This window comes from Tympanuchus pallidicinctus, unplaced genomic scaffold, assembly GCF_026119805.1.
Source record: "Tympanuchus pallidicinctus isolate F22 unplaced genomic scaffold, pur_lepc_1.0 scaffold7, whole genome shotgun sequence".
Taxonomy (NCBI): domain Eukaryota; kingdom Metazoa; phylum Chordata; class Aves; order Galliformes; family Phasianidae; genus Tympanuchus; species Tympanuchus pallidicinctus.
This window is the reverse complement of record NW_026294791.1, coordinates 2,675,929-2,694,078: the sequence shown is the minus strand read 5'-3', so window position 1 is coordinate 2,694,078 and position 18,150 is coordinate 2,675,929. Positions and strand designations below refer to the sequence as shown.

The window sequence follows — 18,150 nt, the reverse complement described above, 5'->3', positions numbered from 1 at the left end:
TGCACGGAACAAGGAAAAGACATCTGCCAGAAGAGAAAAAAAAAATTAAAAATTGCTGCTGTAACCAAATATGTACTTACCATGGGCTGAAATGGGAGCCAAGAGGAAAGGTGTCAGGTACACCAAAATGAAAGGGAATTGTGAAAGCGGGGTGGCGAGTGCAGATCCCTAATAAAAAATAGACACCTGAACTTTGTTCAGATTGCCCCATCTGCAACTTGGTCTTAGTGTTATTGACAAAAACTCTGTGAAATATTGGTTCACCTTTTCATTATTCCTTAAATAATCACGCCTATTTTTATTATCAACATTAACTTTCCTTGTTTGAAACTGGGTAATCCTTAATAGGAAAAATGGCCCCATTTCTCCCTTTTTAAGTGTTATTTGTTCTGTTTGATGTATGGATTCCTACCTGAATCCTGTGTTAGGAGTAACAGCGCACCTGCCCTTCAGGCTGGCAGAGCAGGAGGCTGGGGCTGTGCCTGCTCTGACTGCCTGGTGAGGGCTTTTCTCTGTTGTTGCTGGCTGGGAAGGCTTGGACGGCTCTGGCTGTGGCAGAACTTAGCAAGAGGCAGGGCTGAAATCTGGGAACGCTGTGATGGTGTCCAGAAACAGCTCGCTTATTAGTGAGATGCGAGAAAGGCGAGCTTTGGAAGCCGCTGCAGAATGCTGGGCTCATTGTCAGGGAGTGCTTTTATTTGGGTTTGGAATCAGAGCAGTTCCCTTATTCCTGCCTGCCAGGGATAAGCCTTGAGCCTCCCCGTGCCCACAGCTCGGCACTTTCGCCAGGGCAGGGCAGCCCAAGCACAGCATGGAAGGATGGAGCTAGGCACAAGGAGGAGAGCTGGGAGAGCCCTGCCCCATGTCCCATGAGGACAAATTTGCCACAATAAATAAATAGCAAGGGGGTGATGAGTAGAGATTAATTGGGGGAACGTACTACAACCAATGGAGCCTCACCATATGGTGGGTATAATCCTGCTTTGCTGATGTTACTTTACTCAGCAGCGTAACATTGCATAGAGGCTGACCAGGAGACTTCTAGCAACACGACCCAGTCTGCTCTTCACTGTTGCATCTCCACATGCCCTAATATGTGATATAAGGCATTGCAAAAACTACCTAGTGGCCACTCTCACTGTTGTTACTGTTTGGGTGAGTTAGGCAATGCTCAAGGAAGAAATGTAGAGATTATAGAATCATAAAGGTTGGAAAAGAGCTCAAAATACTGAGCACAAAATGAAGTGCAAGAGAAAGCTAAACTGGAAATATCCCTTCTAGGTGACTTTGGCCCCACTCTAATAAGCACTTTTCTCAGCAGTGTGCTGAAGGCTTTCTGGGTGAGCTGTGGCAGTGCCGTTGAGGTGGACGTGGTGCTCCTGGCTTCTTCCTCCTCCTGGAGGTGCTCTAGAGGTGAATCGCTTCACCTCTGTGTGCCCCCAGCCCTTGGCGAAGCAGGCACGGTTACACTCACCTTTCCCACAAAGGTGCCGTAAAGCTTTGCTTAATGTTAATAAGATGTTTTAATTTCCAGGGTAAAAGGACGTTCTATAAATACACATTAGAAGTAGTAATAGTTTTAATGGATGCCATTATTTTATAACAGTGCTTTTCTAGTTTGAGAAATTTTTTACCGGTTTGCGATTATTACAGAGCCCGTTTTTGTTAATTAAAGATTGACATTCGGGCAAAATGTGCAGAATTGTTCTATAAATTCCAGTCGGTGTGTGCTGAGCATGCCCAGCACCCGCTCTCCTGCACTCGGGGACCGTCGGTGCAGCCCTTCAGCTCTTACAACAACTCCTTGCTGCCCGTGCTTGCGAGTTTGATGGCTCCTAAATAGAATGGTTCAAATATTTCAAAGCACTTGAGATTCGTATAGCGCGAAGCAATTTAAAATTATTGTACTGCAATTAATTTTAAATAACTGAGCCCTGCATATGTCTAGAAACCCATACAGATCCAAATGGAAGCTCTCTAAAAATTGAAATGATTCAATAAATTTAAATCACTCTGAAGAAATGGATGTAAGTACTGTAAATCATTGTGTGAGGGGGATAGGCAAATTTTGTGGAAGTGAATCTGAGGGTAGAGACTCTAATTAGATTTCTTATTTTGGGGTTTATGGCAATGAAATGTAGGTTAATTTATATTTCCCAGGGATACGAGGGCAGCTCGTGTTGATCCATATGGTTCCTTGTAGCTCGTACATAGGCTGCTTTTTTTTTATTTCCCAAGATTACTGAAACTTAGCAATCCAACTTTGCACATATATTTTTTTTCGGTTACAAATATCTTTCCCTCCAAATCTGTATAAAAAGACATGAGAAAAAATATTGGCCCACAGCTAGAAATGCCAAATGTATTTTTAAACGCAGCTAAAAAAGCGCTGCCGAGTCCAACGCCGTGCGGCGGAAAGGAACGCTCTGTGGAGCCGGGCTGCTCCGTGGAGGTGAATTTTCCTGAGCCCAGATCAGCGATCCAGGTATGAGCTGTGTCTGCAAACACCAAACTGGATTACTGCCCTGTGGCTGCTCCTGCTGGCGGCACGTTCTGTCCTTGCCTTGCAGATAGATCAGAAAGATGCTATCTAGTGCAGGAAGGCCAGTAGGGATCCTGATGGCGGAAGTCATGCTCCTTCTCCTGGCTCCAGAGAGGACGGCGGTGTGTTCTGCTGTGGCTCTGGGACCAGACTCCCCTGGCACTGTGGCCAGGACCCCTCCAGCTTGGCCGCCGGCACCTGGCAGGGCCCTCGGCACAGAGCCGTGGGCAGTGGTGTCCTTGGGACTTATCCGTGCCTGGTGGGTGCTTCCGCAGGGTGGGCAAGAGGGGCCCTTCCACAGGGCCTTCCTCAGGGCCTTACCTTACTTTTAGACAGTTGTCATTATCTTTGTCTAAAGGTCATGGCTAAATTGAATAAAAGGAAAGCTGTGTGTTCCTGTCGATGCACAATGGCAGTATTGACTTTCCTAATCCAGTTTGCTGAGGGGTGAGAGAATTAAATTAGATATCTAAGCACAGAAATTGAGAGCCTTTGAAAACAAAGATAAGGAGACAGCCTGTATTTTCCTTTTCCTGGGAGCTCTGGGCTCAAGATTTTGCAGGTGTGTCATCTGATCCATGGCTTGCATCGATCAAAACTGTGCCAATGCATATTTAATTAGCAAGGGGACCCTGGATGCATTATGGCCATCATCCCCATATTGAATGGACTGTCAGACTTGGTGAATGCCTCCCCACCCCCCCGCCTCGTTGTTTGGGGAGCTTCTGCATTTTGTCTGAGCAGCTAAAAGTTTCTTTGTTTTTAGCTGGTGATGCATACAGCACCGCTGAGGAGAATACAAACAAGTAAAGTCCTAAAGTGTTTATTTTGTCTAGGAAAAAGGGCTGAACCGATCGCGGTCCTTTGGGTAACGGATTTTTGTATCTCTCGGAATTGAAAAAAAAACACGCTCGCATGATGTTTACTTTAGGAATATTTTATTATAACAAATAAAATCTGCACCATGGGATTTCTTAAGGAAGCCTTTGATGACGATTTGAATTAAGTCAAAATTAACGTTTGCTACTGCAAAGGAATAAATAGAAAACGTTCCAGAAATGAATCAGTAAGCAGGAATCAAAGGCTGTAAACCGTTTTAAAAACAAACATTTAGAAGTGAATCAAATACTCGTTTGTAATATCAAGGAACAAATATGGGAATACAGAGATTCCCCGCATTCTGGGCTATCGCACGATAGCAGTAAATCATTTATGGGCTGGAGAGAACAAAGAAAGTTGATTTAAAACAGAACCGCGTCGGTACGGCACAGGGGTCCCATGTCCTCCTGGCGGAGTTCCCCGTTGGTCCCAGCGCCGGGAGGGAGGGCACCCGAAGCCCCGCGTCCCGAGGAGCTCACCCGGCGCTTTGTCTGCGCCCACCGTGCCACAAAGGCGCTGCCTGGCAGACAGATGCGGCGCGCCCGGCGTGCGCACAATGCCGAGCAGCAGACTGCGGGCACATGGCTGGGTCCCATTCAGGCTCATCAGCATAGTCTAGCTGGCTGTTTTGTTGCTAGTCTGCTTACGGGGTGGCTTAGGAGCGTCTTGCCGGTGGAGTAACAAGGAGTTTTTTTTTTGGCCACAAAAGTTTTGTGGCAAGGGCTCATGGGAAAATCATTTGCATACATCTTGTTACAAAGGCTGACTACTTCCTGGCTTAGACAAAGTGTTGCCTGATAAACAGACTTAACACACAAATGTCTGTCTGGAATAAACAACAGCAAGCTTTGATTTACATTTCCATTATCAAAGATAATCTCTTTCCCAGTGTACAGGAATTAAGACTCCTTGCCCGATAGAAACCAGGCTGCCATGGTGGGGTCTCACCACCGCCAACCCATGTGTGTCAGCCAGAGGGACGCGGTGCTGTCCGGGCACAATGGGCCCGGCGAGCTGTGCGTGTGACGGTGCGGCGTGTGACAACGGGGTGCTTTGAACTCCCTGCAAAAGTTGGCTTGAAAGCAATGGCTGGAGCTCAACGGAGAGCCAGGCCTTCCTGAAGTGAAATAGTAGTAGCCACCGAAATAGCCATAAATAAGAACTGCGGCATATACGGAGAGGTGCATGCGTGTTTACATTATAATGTATAATGAAGGGAAAGTGAGTGTAAAAAGCCTCGGTCCTATTGCTGGTTTCTGTTTGTAAATCCCTTAAGCTCGCCACGTAAGGTTGTATATAAAGGAACATGATTTAGATTTTTATTAAACATATATAAATCTTTGGTGGAATCCGTGCCCAAAACTATAGATGAAAAATTTATTGCATGAGCACAACCCAGCCGTATAAATATTTTATTACAAATAGGACTCTGAAACTTGAATAAAATATGTCAGTTTATTATACAATATGTCGTGTCCCCCCCCCAAACATGCGGAAAATGGAAAATGTAACCCGGGCACTTCCCAAATGCAGGCTGCAGGATGGGCGCAGCTCTCGGCATCACCGCCGTTGGCTTTGGTGCGATCTGCCATCACCGCCCATTCATTCGGGCACAGCGCAGGATCGGCTCCTGCAGGTAGGAAGGGGTCCCCGATGGCACACCCAGGGCTGCTGTCTGGAAAGCACTCTGCACGTTTCCAAGAAAATGCCCTGTGTTCCCCAAGTCCCACTGCCAAGAAGTAGTTTAACGCTGGGAAGTGGCATAACGCTTGGTGCAGGATTTGTTTGCACCAACTCCTCACCGTCTGTGTCACGCTCTACAAAAAGAACAGCACTGTCGACACTGTTGACACTGGTCCTGTCCGCAGGCCAGACGTCCCTGGGAACGTTTCATTCTCTCCAAACAAAGCAGCGCTCCTCTCTGAGCCGCCAGCCCCGCAGCCAGGCTGAGCCTCGCTCCGCTGCAGCCGAATCCGACGTGGTGTGCAGGGCTTCCCCACAGCGGGGTCGGCGTCACCGCCCTGTGCACACGGGTAGCCTGGGAGCAGCCGGAGCAGAGCAGCAGGCAGAACAGGGCAGCCAGTGCTAGGACACCAGCCCCTTTTTTTTCCTTTACCCGTAATCGTTCTTGCTTTGGGAGCAGAGAGTGGAATGTCTTTGACGTTGTTTTGATTGTTTCTTTCGATTGTTTCCCCGTGGTTGTGGTGACGCCAGGTCTCTGTCCGCTGTCCTGGGCTCACATGTCCCTGCTCATGCTGCCGCCTCCAGCACAGGGAGAGTTAAGAGTTCCAGCAACCAACTTTTCTTCAACCAAAAAAAAGACCCCAAATAAAACCCGTTGCGCTATTCAAGGCTAAGCTCCCTTAAATATCAAACTAGATTCCTTGGTGATTTTTTATTTTTATTTTTTAAATCAGAATCCTAATAGTGGTCCCTCACTATAATATTTCCAACTCCATCTGAAATCATTTAAATCCTCCCCTTAATAACATGCACTTTATTGTAATATACAGATTCTTTGGCTTCCTACCAGCCTTCGCTTAAGGCACCAATGAAGCTCATTGCCGCAGGGGGCCATGGAATCGAGAGGGACTCGCATCTACTGTATATTTTGTTTTGTGTGTTTTCCAATGGCTCTAATTATTGCAGGTGGTAGAATTTAACTGGCAGTGTTGTTGCTAAAGAAAATAGGCATAAAGTGTGTACTGTTTTGCAGAGTGGCTATCAAATATATAGAAAGGAGAAAATCAAATGAATTGTTAAACCGCTCTATAGTAAGTGATTTTATTGATTTAATGCAAATGCTTATGAAAACGATCTTCCATTTATATCAATTATGTATGGGCAAAAAATTAATTTATTCCTCCGGTCACCTGTTTGGCGCACTGACTCAGCAGGACCGGCGTCCCCCTCCCACAGACCCGCGCCCGCAGAACACCAAACATTCACAAAATGGGGATTTTAAAGTTTCTGTGTGCAAAACAACAAAAAGGGCCCGACGGGAGTTCCTGCCAACTGCTGAAAAACAGTGAGTGGGCTGAGGAGGGTGCACCAGGCTGGTCCCAGGCAAGCCTGGAAAATACAGCGGCTCCGATTTTGCCAATCCTTTCACCATGTGGCGGCACATTTATATGTACCGGATCATCTGCGGCATCTGAATAAAATCAGGGAGACAAAATTCTGCATATAAACATTTTGGCTAAGTGCCTTCACTCAGGCTTCTTATCTGGGGTTTCCACAGGATGCCACCTTGCATAACAATGCGGAGCGCCTCGTGCCCAGGATGCGGGCTCGGTAGCCTTAACCATGGTCGCTGTTGCTAGATCCATTGGTTTTAATGCCACCTCGGCCTGCTTTGCTTTGCCCCGTCCCTACCCAGGAAGGTTATTGCTGAAAGCTTTTGTTGTCTTTTTTAGAAATTAATATTTAATTTCAGCAGAAGGGACAGGTCTCAGGAAAACAGGAGTTACCAAAATGTCTCCCAGTAAGCCGAGTTACGAAAGAAAGTTAAAATTCAACATCCAAACAAATGTCCTGTGGACAGTGAAGCCTCTCTCTTGTCCCCAGTGTTGGGTTGGGAAGCAGCCCCCAGTGCACACAAAAGTACTTTGTTTCCTCAACGCGGGCGGTTGGGTTAGGGTTAGGGCTAGGGCCCCGTGTGTGCCCTGTAAAATGAAATGCACTGAATGTTGACTTTGAATGCCACATAAATATATTCCATTTCTAATACTTTACCTTTGTCTCTACCTTTGTGGCACGAGAGGCTGGAAGCTTCCTGGCACAATACAGTGTCCAGAGCGCCGCGGCAGCGTGCCCATCGCCTCCCCCTGCCACCCTCTTGAGCTTTGATAACCATAACCTCAAAGGTGAATATTTGAAACAAAATTGCGGAAGTAAGAATAAATTATTTTGTTGAGATCCGTTGTAGAAATTATTGGAAATGATGAATATAAAAGAGAAGAACCAGACTCTGGGCATGTTGGGGAACATAGCAGTTTTTAGTGAATTTCACTGATTTTAAATTGAAACACCGGAATTGAAACTTAAATTGCTTGATATTCTGAATGTTTATATTCTGAAATTTATCAAAATTTGCTTTGTGAGCTTTTTTTTTTTTTTTTTAACATGTAGATCTTAATTAATACATGATTGTCCTCTAAGCTTCTGAATGATACCTAATGCGTACAGTCAGCAGGTAAAAAAAAAAAAATTGAATATTTAAAATAGGCGTTTTCTTTATAGTGCTCTGCAGTAATTAAAATCTTCATTTGCTTAAAAGCAAGGAACCTTTTTAAAGCAATAAATTAGCATCGCTTGACCCAAGGTCACTAGTAGTACTGCTTCTTCCAGCACTATTAATACCTCAAAGAAAAAGAAGGGGTGGTGTTATCACTCTGTTGCAATAGAAGTAAGATTTTCAATTTAATCACAGTGAAGTGTCATGACCTTTTGATCTTGCATTGACTTCTCACTGAAACGCGGTCAGATTTCAGACAGCTAATTCGAAGCTCTGCGGAGTCAAGGTGAAGGCAGAAAATGGGTTTGCCACGAGTGGAGGCGGTTTTGAGGCAGTAGCGAGTGGTTTCGGGTCCTGAGTTTTGGTTCACTGCAAAAAGTTTTTTGGACGGGCTCAAGAAACTACAAAACAATTTCTGGAGGAAAAAGAAAACCTGTATCAGCTAATTGCAAAACCAGTAATTTGAATTTGGTTGGTTGTTGTTTTTTAATATTTTTTCCCCACAGGTAAAGGGTCTATTTTTTCCAACTCTGAGCGTTAGAAATAATTCAGAAGGAAAACATTTTTTGACTGAAGCTTCTACTCAGAATAATTCTCAAAGCAAAGAGGAGTCCTCGTAACACAGAGTTCACAACGTGCAAAAACAGCAAGCCAGTCGTATTTACACATATGCTCTTGTAGGACATTTTATTATTTTAGGCAAATCTGCTGTGGCTGTTGGAGGCCGTCGGCCGGGAGCTGTTGCTCCATTCCCTGCTCAGGTCCCGCAGCGGTTCGCCCAGCGCCCGACCTCCGCTAGAGCAGCGCCGGTGCTCTGGGAGCAGTGGAACCACTGTGAAAGCATTTAACGAAACTCGGCCCTTCTGTCAGTTTTGCAGATTTTGTTTCAGAAACGGGTAGACAACAATCTCCACCACTCTGTAGTGTTGCTTGGTTACCTTTATATGCGAGCTCCAAAATCTGTTTTGAGACTTTACTATGTGTTGGATTAAGGCTCTGGTTTGTATACAACATAGAGGCTGCTTTATAAAACACATGTAGGAGAGTAGTTTAAATCTGCCTTTTCTAAAAAGAAGGATTCTCGCAGCTTAATTTATGCACACACACACCGAGCACTCTGCAGAGTGCCATAAACAAGATTCCCTTTTTTTTTTCACCTAGGCACGGGACTATTGCATTATCATGTCCTGGTGCAACATTCCTGTCCTCAGTTTGTACTCTCAGCCTTTTGAGGAAGTCTGGCGCCTCTGATCTATTTTCCACAGCAGACCCTGTAATTTTTGGCTGTATTTTATGTTTTTCAGATTCAAGTCAATCTGAAAGTCCCAGCCAGCCAAGTGAAGCTGATATTAAGGACCAGCCAGAAAATGGTAAGTTCTTACCTGCTGCTCCTGCTTTGGGATATTAAAACAGCCCATATTTATAAAGATTTTTTCCTATGTCTAATATAAAAGCACTATTCAGAATAACTGACATGGGATAGCTGCAGATAGATTGTGTACCCTCCTCATAGCTCAGATGCTACTGTTTCACTAATCTAAAGTAGCATTTGTTTCTCCAGACCTGGAGAGAGAGGCTGGTTTTTTATTTTTTTTTTATTTTTTTCCTTTAGAAATCATTTAAATTAGGGAGATGCCATTAAAGAGCCTGCTGTATGCAACCCTCGCCCTTATTCCTCCATAGCAAAGGCTTCCAGTCCCTGGGCCATGAGTCACGAACTCCCCCTCCTCCCCCCCAGGGGTGTGTGCTTCATTGCTTTCATTTTTATTTGTGTGCTCTTAGCTTGGTTCCGTTTGTTGACGCTCTCACACAAAGTACCTAACTTTCTGTATGTGGCCGGCCATCGCTGCAGAGCGTGGGATCTCAGGCAGTCCCACAGAACAAAATGGTTGCTTTGAAATACGTTTCTGCAGACCCATTCTCTGCAGCAAAATCCCGCTGAACAAAACTGAGCAGCAGCCCCCCCTAACAGTGCAGTTTCAGGGCACACCTGCAAACATCCCAGGCAGGTTCCTATTGCAGGAATGGCTTGGGTGCCAGCAGCATCGTCCGTGCTGCGTCAGCGTGCTTTAAGGGCTGTGGATACTGTGGGTGAGCAGCACAGGGAGGCTCCACTGTGGCTCGTTGCGCCGCTCTCTCGGTCCATTTGCAAAAGTGGGATTTCAGGTGGCAGCCGCTGGGGCTTATTTGGAAGTAGTGCCAGGAGCGTGAATTTTGGGAATCTGTCTGAACTGGGACAGATTTAAATTAGAAGCAATAGCTTGTGCTGAACCAATGGCATCTGTTGTAAAACAGGCTGAAAAAAATAATTTGATAATAGCAAATTCGTGTATGTGAAAGTACCGACTTCTTGTGCTTTTTGTGTTTAAGTGAGGTGGACCTCACTCGAGCAGGTTCCATTGGCCCATGGGCAATGGATATTTTCTCTAACACTTACATCTAGGACGTAGAAATGATGCCTCCCAAAGTGAGACTGAGATAAGCATCTATTATTAATAACTTTTCTTGACTTTGTAACCAGGCTTATAACAAGATCTGAATGTAGAAAGGAAACCCATTGTACTGTAGCTCATACGCAGAACTGAAGAACTTGTGTGGATGGTTTGAGACTCTGAAACCTGCCACCATTCTGGGGACATTCAAATCCACTGTTGTGGAAATCTGTAATAACACAAATATGATTGCCCTTTCGGAGGGCAGCCGATTGCTTTCGCCTGCAGCCCTTGCAGGGCATCCCTAGAGCTGCATGTGTGGTGAGTGTGCTTTTTGAGGACTGTATCGGGCACTGGCCGAGCTGCACGATGAGGTGAGGCTGAAAGGCTGTGTTAGATCAGGACTGCATTTGGACCAGAGTTTCAATGGCAGATAAAGTTGAGGAAGAGGATCAGGTCCATGAAAACTTAGGAGTGCATGTCATAGGATGTGGAGCACAGGGCCCATTGAGCTGTTATGATATTGGCTTTGGGGGTTCCCATGTTTTCCTCGCATTGAAATACAAAAGGTTTCGTGTTTTGATGGGTTTCATACTGCTCTTCTCTAAGTATACCATCTTAAAACATTTCTGTTGTTGCTGAAAGACAGTGCCTAATTTCTCTTATCAATCCTGTTCACAGAAATTCTAATTTGTAGCCAAAGGATTGTGAGGTTAAGCGAAGAACTGACTAAACTGTGATTTTTGTTCTGCCAATTCTGGGATTTTTTTTGTGTGGAGTATGTTGCCTATGTTTATTAAATCATATTTTAATTTAGAATGCATTAGGCACCAACCATGTTATTATTTCATGTTTAGATAATTTTCTTTCACAGCTATTAAACCACAGTTCTTCTTACCCTGCAGTTTCTCGTCTTAAGGAAGCTCGTTACTCAACAGCCAGCCCAAAAAGCAGCGATGTCAGTGTTTAATAATGTAAAATCTGTAAAAGCCTAGTGAAATGAAATATCTCTGTTTTGGAGCCTGAGCCTTCCTTGTAAAACAAGCTTTTAGTGAATTCTTGGAACTTCGTTGGTGACCTGTGAGAGGGACTTTTCTTAATAAACACGAGAGAGATTTTTCTTTTTCTCATTTTTACTGAAGGGTATTTTTTTTTCCCCACTGCAGCAGAATCTTCCTGACTGCTGAGGCACCTTTTGCAGTGCCCGTGTGGGAGGTTTTCTTTACCAATGCAGCCAAGGCAGCCCGCTGGCCCTGGAGGGGCTGCTCCCCCTGTGCGGCCGCCGTGCTCACGCTCAGCACACGCAGCCCCCAGCCTGCAGCGCCCGGCTTGTAGATCAACACGGATCTGCAGCTCTTATCTACCGAACGTGAGGATGAAAGCAAAACTGCGGGCTTTAGAAAATGAAAAACTGCACGCACAGGAACGGACACAATAAATCATATTAACTGCGTTGTTCTGCACTTGCTGCAGACCCACTTCCACGAGGCCTGATCCAACTCCCTCCGGAGTCTCTGGGAGCCTCGTAATTGATTTTACTGAGAGTGGGAATGAGCCCACACAGGGAGGAGGAGTTGTTGTTTTTGGGTTTTGGTTGGTTTTTGTTGTTTTTTTTTTTTTTACAATCAAAGAAAAATGCTGTTGTGAATAATCTTATTCCCACTGATGCTAACAGCAGAATGACCAGATTGAGGGCAGGTTTGGAGTCATTTTGCACGTGTTTCTGTAAGGCACAAAGAAGCATATCGATTAAGCACTGCCTTTTACATGCATGCATTCCTTCATTTTAAAAAAATAAATCTTTAAAGGCCTTGTGAGGGTTATACAGCCTCTCTACTTGCCTGTTAATATCCTTTCTGTTCCACTCCATAAATTCTAGAGCTATTTATTATACACATATATTTTGCATACCTTGAGTAATGTAGGTTCAAAAGGGTCAGCTATACAGCCCTGAAAAAGAAGGCCTCCTACTACAGATTTTAATTTATCATTTTAATTTGTCTGTGTTATTTAGAAAAACCTGTATATCTAACCTTCATTCAAGTGAAGTTCATGAGGAGAAAAAAAAAAAAGGCTTTTATTTCTTGGAGCCACCCCTCTTTTCTAGTGGGTTTTACAGTTGCATTTTATGGAGCAGAGTCATCACAGAGAGAGTCACAGAATCATAGAATCATAGAATGGCTTGGGTTGAAAAGGACCACAATGGTCATCTGGTTCCAACCCCCTGCTATGTGCAGGTTGCCAACCACCAGACCAGGCAGCCCAGAGCCACATCCAGCCTGGCCTTGAATGCCTCCAGGAATGGGTTGGAGAGAGAAGATGGTGGCAATTTCTGCTCTCAGTGGTGGCTTTAACTCCATCTCTAACCTGTTCTTTGGCCTTTGTGAAGCCAGAATAATTTTCAGGAGGCCGCTTGCAGTGATTGCTACTGCAAGAAGTTGTAGAAATGTTAAGAATTTCATTTTTTTGAAGGAGTAGCCAGTACGATGGTCATGCAAAGCAAGCACGCAGGCAGGACAGGGCTTAGTCATGGGTGCATGGCTCCATGCCTTGTCTTGGAACTGGGCAGAAAGCTGATCCCTTTGGCCCCTTAACATGGGAAAGAGCTCAGGGAGAGGAAGAAAACCTGAATTTGCCCGTTTGTCATGTGGGCGAGGAAGTTTGCAGGAGGGATGTGGAAAGAAGCAGGGTGCTTCATTTGAAAGGCAGGAGCGGGGTCAGGTGCCCTGATACTTTGCTCAAATGATTTTATTTTTTTTTCTGACCAGCTGGGTGGAACACCCGCGTGGAAAATTCCCCACTTTTGTAGTTGCCTAATGGTATGTAAAAGCTTCATTTCAGTTGGCACCGCAAAGTGATTTTGCAATTCTCCCAATCAAAAAAAAAAAAAAAAAAAAATTAAAAAGAAAAATCGATTTTAAGAGCTCATTAAATGCACTGGTTTGGGGTCATCTTTTAGGAACAAACTGTTTTTCAGTGAATCGAGGATGACAAAATGGGCAGTGTGCTGTAGTGAAGGGACTGCCTGCCTGGGGATCAGCAGCAACTGAATCTCAGGCTCAGCACTGGGCTCAGCCATGGGCTCTCTCTTAGGCTTTTATTCTTCCTTTCAGTCGTGGTGGCAACGGCTATCGGATAGGTTTTCTTTTTTGTAAGCAGGATTACTTCTGTGAAGAACTTCTCAGTCTCTCTGTCTGCAACAGGGGATGTTTGTGACCGTGGTACGACAAATCAGATCCTGCTCTGCTTCGATAGGGGTTTGGAGCTGGGGAAGGGCACAGCCTGCACAGGGCCGTGTCACTGCTGTACCTGGTGGCAGTGCGGAGTGGTGGCACTGCAGAATTAATGCTGCGTGCAGCAGAGGAACGCTGCGTCATCCGCTGCAGACAAGTGATGTTTCTGGAGCATGTGTTACTGCGATTCGGTAACTCAGAGTCGGGAGCACACCACTTTAATTGTAGATTAGCAAGTTCTTTTTAAAGAAGTTGGTAAATTCTCCCGTTTCAAGTGAGAGAGACAGCATAGCATTCATTATTACAGCTGATTACGACCGTGTGCCAAATTCACGGCTCAAACAATTTCTGTAGAGGGAGAGGCATTTATCTGAAAAATAAAAATGTTTAATGCTCAGACCAAATGCTTTTTAGTTTTAATGTATTCTTGCTGCTTTGAGCTACAAGTACCTTAACGGCACTGCAGGAAATGAAAGGCACATTGTTCTTTGTAACATTAAAAAAAAAAAAAAAGAAAGAAAAACAAGAAAAACAATGATGTACCGTAACTCACAGAACTCGTTTTTCAACCCTGCAGTAATTACACCGGACTTGTAAATATCATCTGTGAATTCTTCACGTAAGTAGGGCTGGACTCAGGTATAAAACCTCACAAAAAGGGTTTAGGTACATGCTTACTTTCCCGTGCCTAAAAGAATTAAGGAAGAAATGCTGCTCCTCCAGCAGGAGGGGAAGGCAGAGGCAGCAGTGGGAATGTGCAAAGAGCAGTTTGCAAAGAGCAGTTTCCTTTCCTTCTGTAGGTGCAGCCTGGGCAGGCCTGGCACAGCTTGAGCAGCAGGGGACTGTGTGAAGCTTGGAAAATGCAGCAGCTACTTGGGGAACTGCCTCTGCCCTAGCTGCTGGGCTGCAGAGCCCCTTCCTATAGGCTCTCTTCTGGTCCCCAAATCTGGTGTTTTTGCTTCACGCAGCAAGAGGGCTGCAGCCAGCAGCCACTGAGGCTGTGGGTTGGGAGCTCAAGGATGCAAAGCTGCCATTCAAACTCTCCTCTGAGGCTGCCCTGCGCAGAGAACACAGCTATGCTTTGTGGTTACCCCAACCGCTCGTCTACATTGTAGCTTTAGTGGTAGCTCCAGTTCCTCCTACAGCCAAATCTGTCGCTGTCTGAGTGACCAGCCACCTGGACAGAGCAGGGCAGGGGTTGTTCTCTGAGCACACGGTGCTGGGTCTGGTACCGTCATCTGGAGTGGCTGGCATTCCTGAAACACCTCGTGCAGCACCAAACTGAGCCACACCGAGAAAGTTTTCTGCCAGTGGGAGCTGCACACAGGATAGTACAGTAACAGCAGCTTTTATTAGTGCTCTTCTTCATAGAATCATTTGCATCCGCGTGTTATAAATGCGGGAAGACTCTCCTCTCTTGTTTACAGAGCAACACTGGAGAGTTATCACAGCCTGAGGGACTAATCTAAAATTAACTTTGCTTCAGAAAAAGCTTAAAAAAAAAAAAGCCCTTAGCATTTTCAATATGGAATCTCATAGCTGGCGACGAACCGAAAGCTCCTGGTGATGTCAGCTTGTTTGCACCTTTGCAAAATGCCGGGACCAAATTCTGAGCGGATTTGCACCCTCAGAGATGGGTGGTGAGCTGGGAGCAGCACGTTGTCTGGGCCTGAGGCTGTGGCGGAGCAGCGGGGCCGTGCTGGGGTTGGTCTGTCCTGCCTGCTTTGGAGGCACAGCTTGACAGATAGGATAGAATAACGGGGAATAGCTTTACATTGAAAGAGGGGAGATTTAGCTTAGATGTTAGGAAGGAATTCTTTACTCTGGGGGCAGTGAGATTGTGGCACTGCTGCCCAGAGGAGAGTGGGTGCCCCATCCCTGGAGGTGCTCAAGGCTGGGTTGGATGGGGCTTGGGGCAGCCCAAGCTGGTGGGAGCTCAATGATCTTTAAGGTCCTTTCCAACCTGAGCCGTTCTGTGATTCCTCCAGCTCGAAAAAGGAAGGTCTGGTTAGGTCCCACCTTTATGTCCTCACCGTGTAGAGGTGCTGCATGTGGGCAGCTCTGAATGCTGGCATTTCCCAAGGAAACAAGAGTGGACGTGCTTGGTTATAAAATTATCTTCCATGTAATTTAGTTTTGCATTTTTTTGTTCTATTTCATTGCAGATAGACTCCAACAAGAGCTAGAAGTACAATTTAATAATAGACCAGCATTCAACTCTATTTTCCAGCTAGTTTCATGACTTTTGAGGACAAGCATCTGAATAACTAGAAAAAAAAGCACCGTTTTAATCTCTATCACCGTATTTTTATTGAGAGTCATGCACAAAGTCAAATGGTTTTGTGATCCAGATTGTCAGGCAGTACTTCACCATTTCCAGGATTTAGCAGGTGCTCAGCTGGGCTCGGGATTCAGCTTGCTTATCAGGAGCTGGCACTCTCTTGAGGGGACTCTGTGATGGCAACAGCGAAGGGTGTTGGCTGTCAGTCGGCAAGATAGGCGGTAGTCAGCCAGGGTCAGCTCTGCAGCCTCACTGGGCCAAGGGGAGAGTTTCTCATCAGTGACCTGCAGTGTCTGAGACCGAAGGATTGACAGAGGGCTTCAGTTTTCACTGCTGCTAGCCATTAACCTTCACAAGCAAAGCATTCCCACAAAAAAAAAATCTTCCAAGGCGAGTATGACAGGAAATATTCAAAGCATGAAATGAATGCTTATAGCATGACAAAGCAGTGCTTGAAAGACATGAAACGTTCATTACGCTCAGAGTGGCAGAGTGCTGCAAAGGAAAGGACGAATAAAAATGTAGCCAGGGTTTATATTTTTATTTCAACATATGTGTGTACAGGAAAAAGGCAGTGAACCTTTCCAGTGGATAAGGTGCATAAATACAGCCACAATTATTCTCAGTCGTTTCAAAATATATTTGTACTCTGTTGCTCCATTCCATTCCTCTCCGCGTATATTTATCCACAAGATAACAGCAAGGGCCATGCTGAGGGCAGCATGGATGTGGGCTGGCCAGGAGCTCCCCCTGGGAAGCTGCCGTGCCGTGGTGAGGAGTGTTCCCCTCCCCGGTGCTGTGGGGCCCAGGCTTTTTGTGCCCCAGTTGATCCCCTGCCTGCAGTGCCAGCTCTGCGCGGTGCCTCAGGGCTGGCTGCGGTCCTCCCAGTTTTCACTGCAACCCATTTTTTCATAGGTCTTCTGGAGAGGTTTGCTGCTTAATTAAGAGCTGTGAGTTGGGTTGGGACGGTAATTGCTACCGCCTGAGCGGACCACAGGCTGGATGGAGGATGCTTCTGAATACCACGCCTGCCCACCAAGAGGCTGGGCACTTAGGGAAAGGAGTTTATTTGTGGTGTGGGCCTCATATTAATTTTCTTTCCAGTGGAGAAGGAAGTTTATTTGTGGGAAGAGACAGAATATGCGATGCCAAGGCGTGACTGTCAAAACAAAACCCTGAACCTACCTATTTGTCTTTCGATGTAAGAATTTCCTAATGCCTGTAATGTAAGACAAAGGGAAAATTTTACTTGCAGGAAAATTGCCTTCCACAATAACCAAGAAAAAAAAAAAAAAACACAAAACGCCCACGCCAGAGCAGCATGATCCAAAATGTGAACTTTTTACGCCTCCCCAACCTTCTAGGTTAGGCTTCCAACAAGTGATCTTTTATTATCAATATGATATACCCTTGACATAATTTGGCGCAGTAAAGCTTCTTCTGCTGAACTCGTGATTTCATTTACTAGATCTGATGAAAGTTCTGTGAACCAGGGTAAAATGTGATAATTAGTAGTTTAATTCTTATAGGGTGTGCGTATTAATTGAAAAGGCTTGAACTATAAATACAGGGACTGTGGATGAAAGCACACTCTGAAATCAGTCGCTTACCCGAAGCATTCATTACTTGACATCTATTTAGGTAGCATCTCTGTGCAGCGGTGCCACTCGGCTCCGGCAGTGAATGGGAGCTCTACACTCAGCATCCCAGCAGCAGAATCTGCTCTGACGGCCTGCGGCCGCCCCGCCTTAGCCAAAGCATTGCCCTCTGTGGTCAGACCACTGGATGTAAAAAAAACTTGTGCTTGGGGCTGTGCTGTGCAGGGGAACTAGCGCAGCGCTGGCTCTTTCCCTGGGAAAGCTGCGGAAGGGCTGAATGCAGCACTTTGAGGCTGACACCTTGTGGGGTTCAGCTCCACACATCTCGGGTCCCTGCCAGCCTGGCCCTTAGGACACTCCTTATCTCTGCCTACTTCCACACTTCCCTCAGTTATAGCAGGGGCCATCGCACCTAAACCCAAGGCTGGTCCTGTGGCCGTGCTCAAAAGCACAGTGCAGGAGCAGTCATGCTTTCTCACTAAAGTCCCGTGCTCTTTTGTTCTGGCTGCCTGACCCCAGCAGGAGGTATTCTGTTGACTCGAGTCCTTCCCAAATACAGGCATTCACTATGAGAACGTATGTGGTTATTTCACCCTTTCCTCTGGTTTCTGTGTGTGTTGCAGTGCCTGGGTGAATCATACCTGTTTTTGCAGGTCTATCACAATGTGATTTTCCTTTTAAAGGATTCCAACCCTTGTGCTCACATACAACTTGTACACTCTAAACACTTCATGCATATACTGCAGATTCATGGCTACGTCAGGTGGTTTCCAAGTAGCCTTTGTTTCATTAACCATAAGTTGTCAATATGAGCCATGACGTCCCAGTGAGGAGCAGAAAGTGAAGCCGTAAGTGGGATCACTGTTACTGTCATAGACAGGCACTGCTGTGAGACCAAGCTCCCAGGAAAAGCCTCATCTCCTCTGTAGCTAATCAGACACTATCTCT

At 45.7% G+C, this 18,150-nt stretch overlaps 1 protein-coding gene across 15 annotated transcripts in view; it reads left to right on the top strand.

Moving 5' to 3' along the window:
• The window catches only part of NFIA (nuclear factor I A), a 231,301-nt gene that overhangs the window by 117,060 nt on the left and 96,091 nt on the right, over positions 1–18,150 (top strand). For 14 of the 15 annotated variants that reach the window (XM_052666963.1, XM_052666961.1, XM_052666959.1 and 11 more), the window contains exon 3: positions 8,963–9,028. The exons of the other annotated variant lie outside the window; for it this stretch is intronic. In XM_052666963.1, the coding sequence (XP_052522923.1) occupies positions 8,963–9,028 (66 nt within the window). The remainder of the gene's footprint in view (positions 1–8,962; positions 9,029–18,150) is intronic. 15 annotated transcript variants of the gene reach the window in all.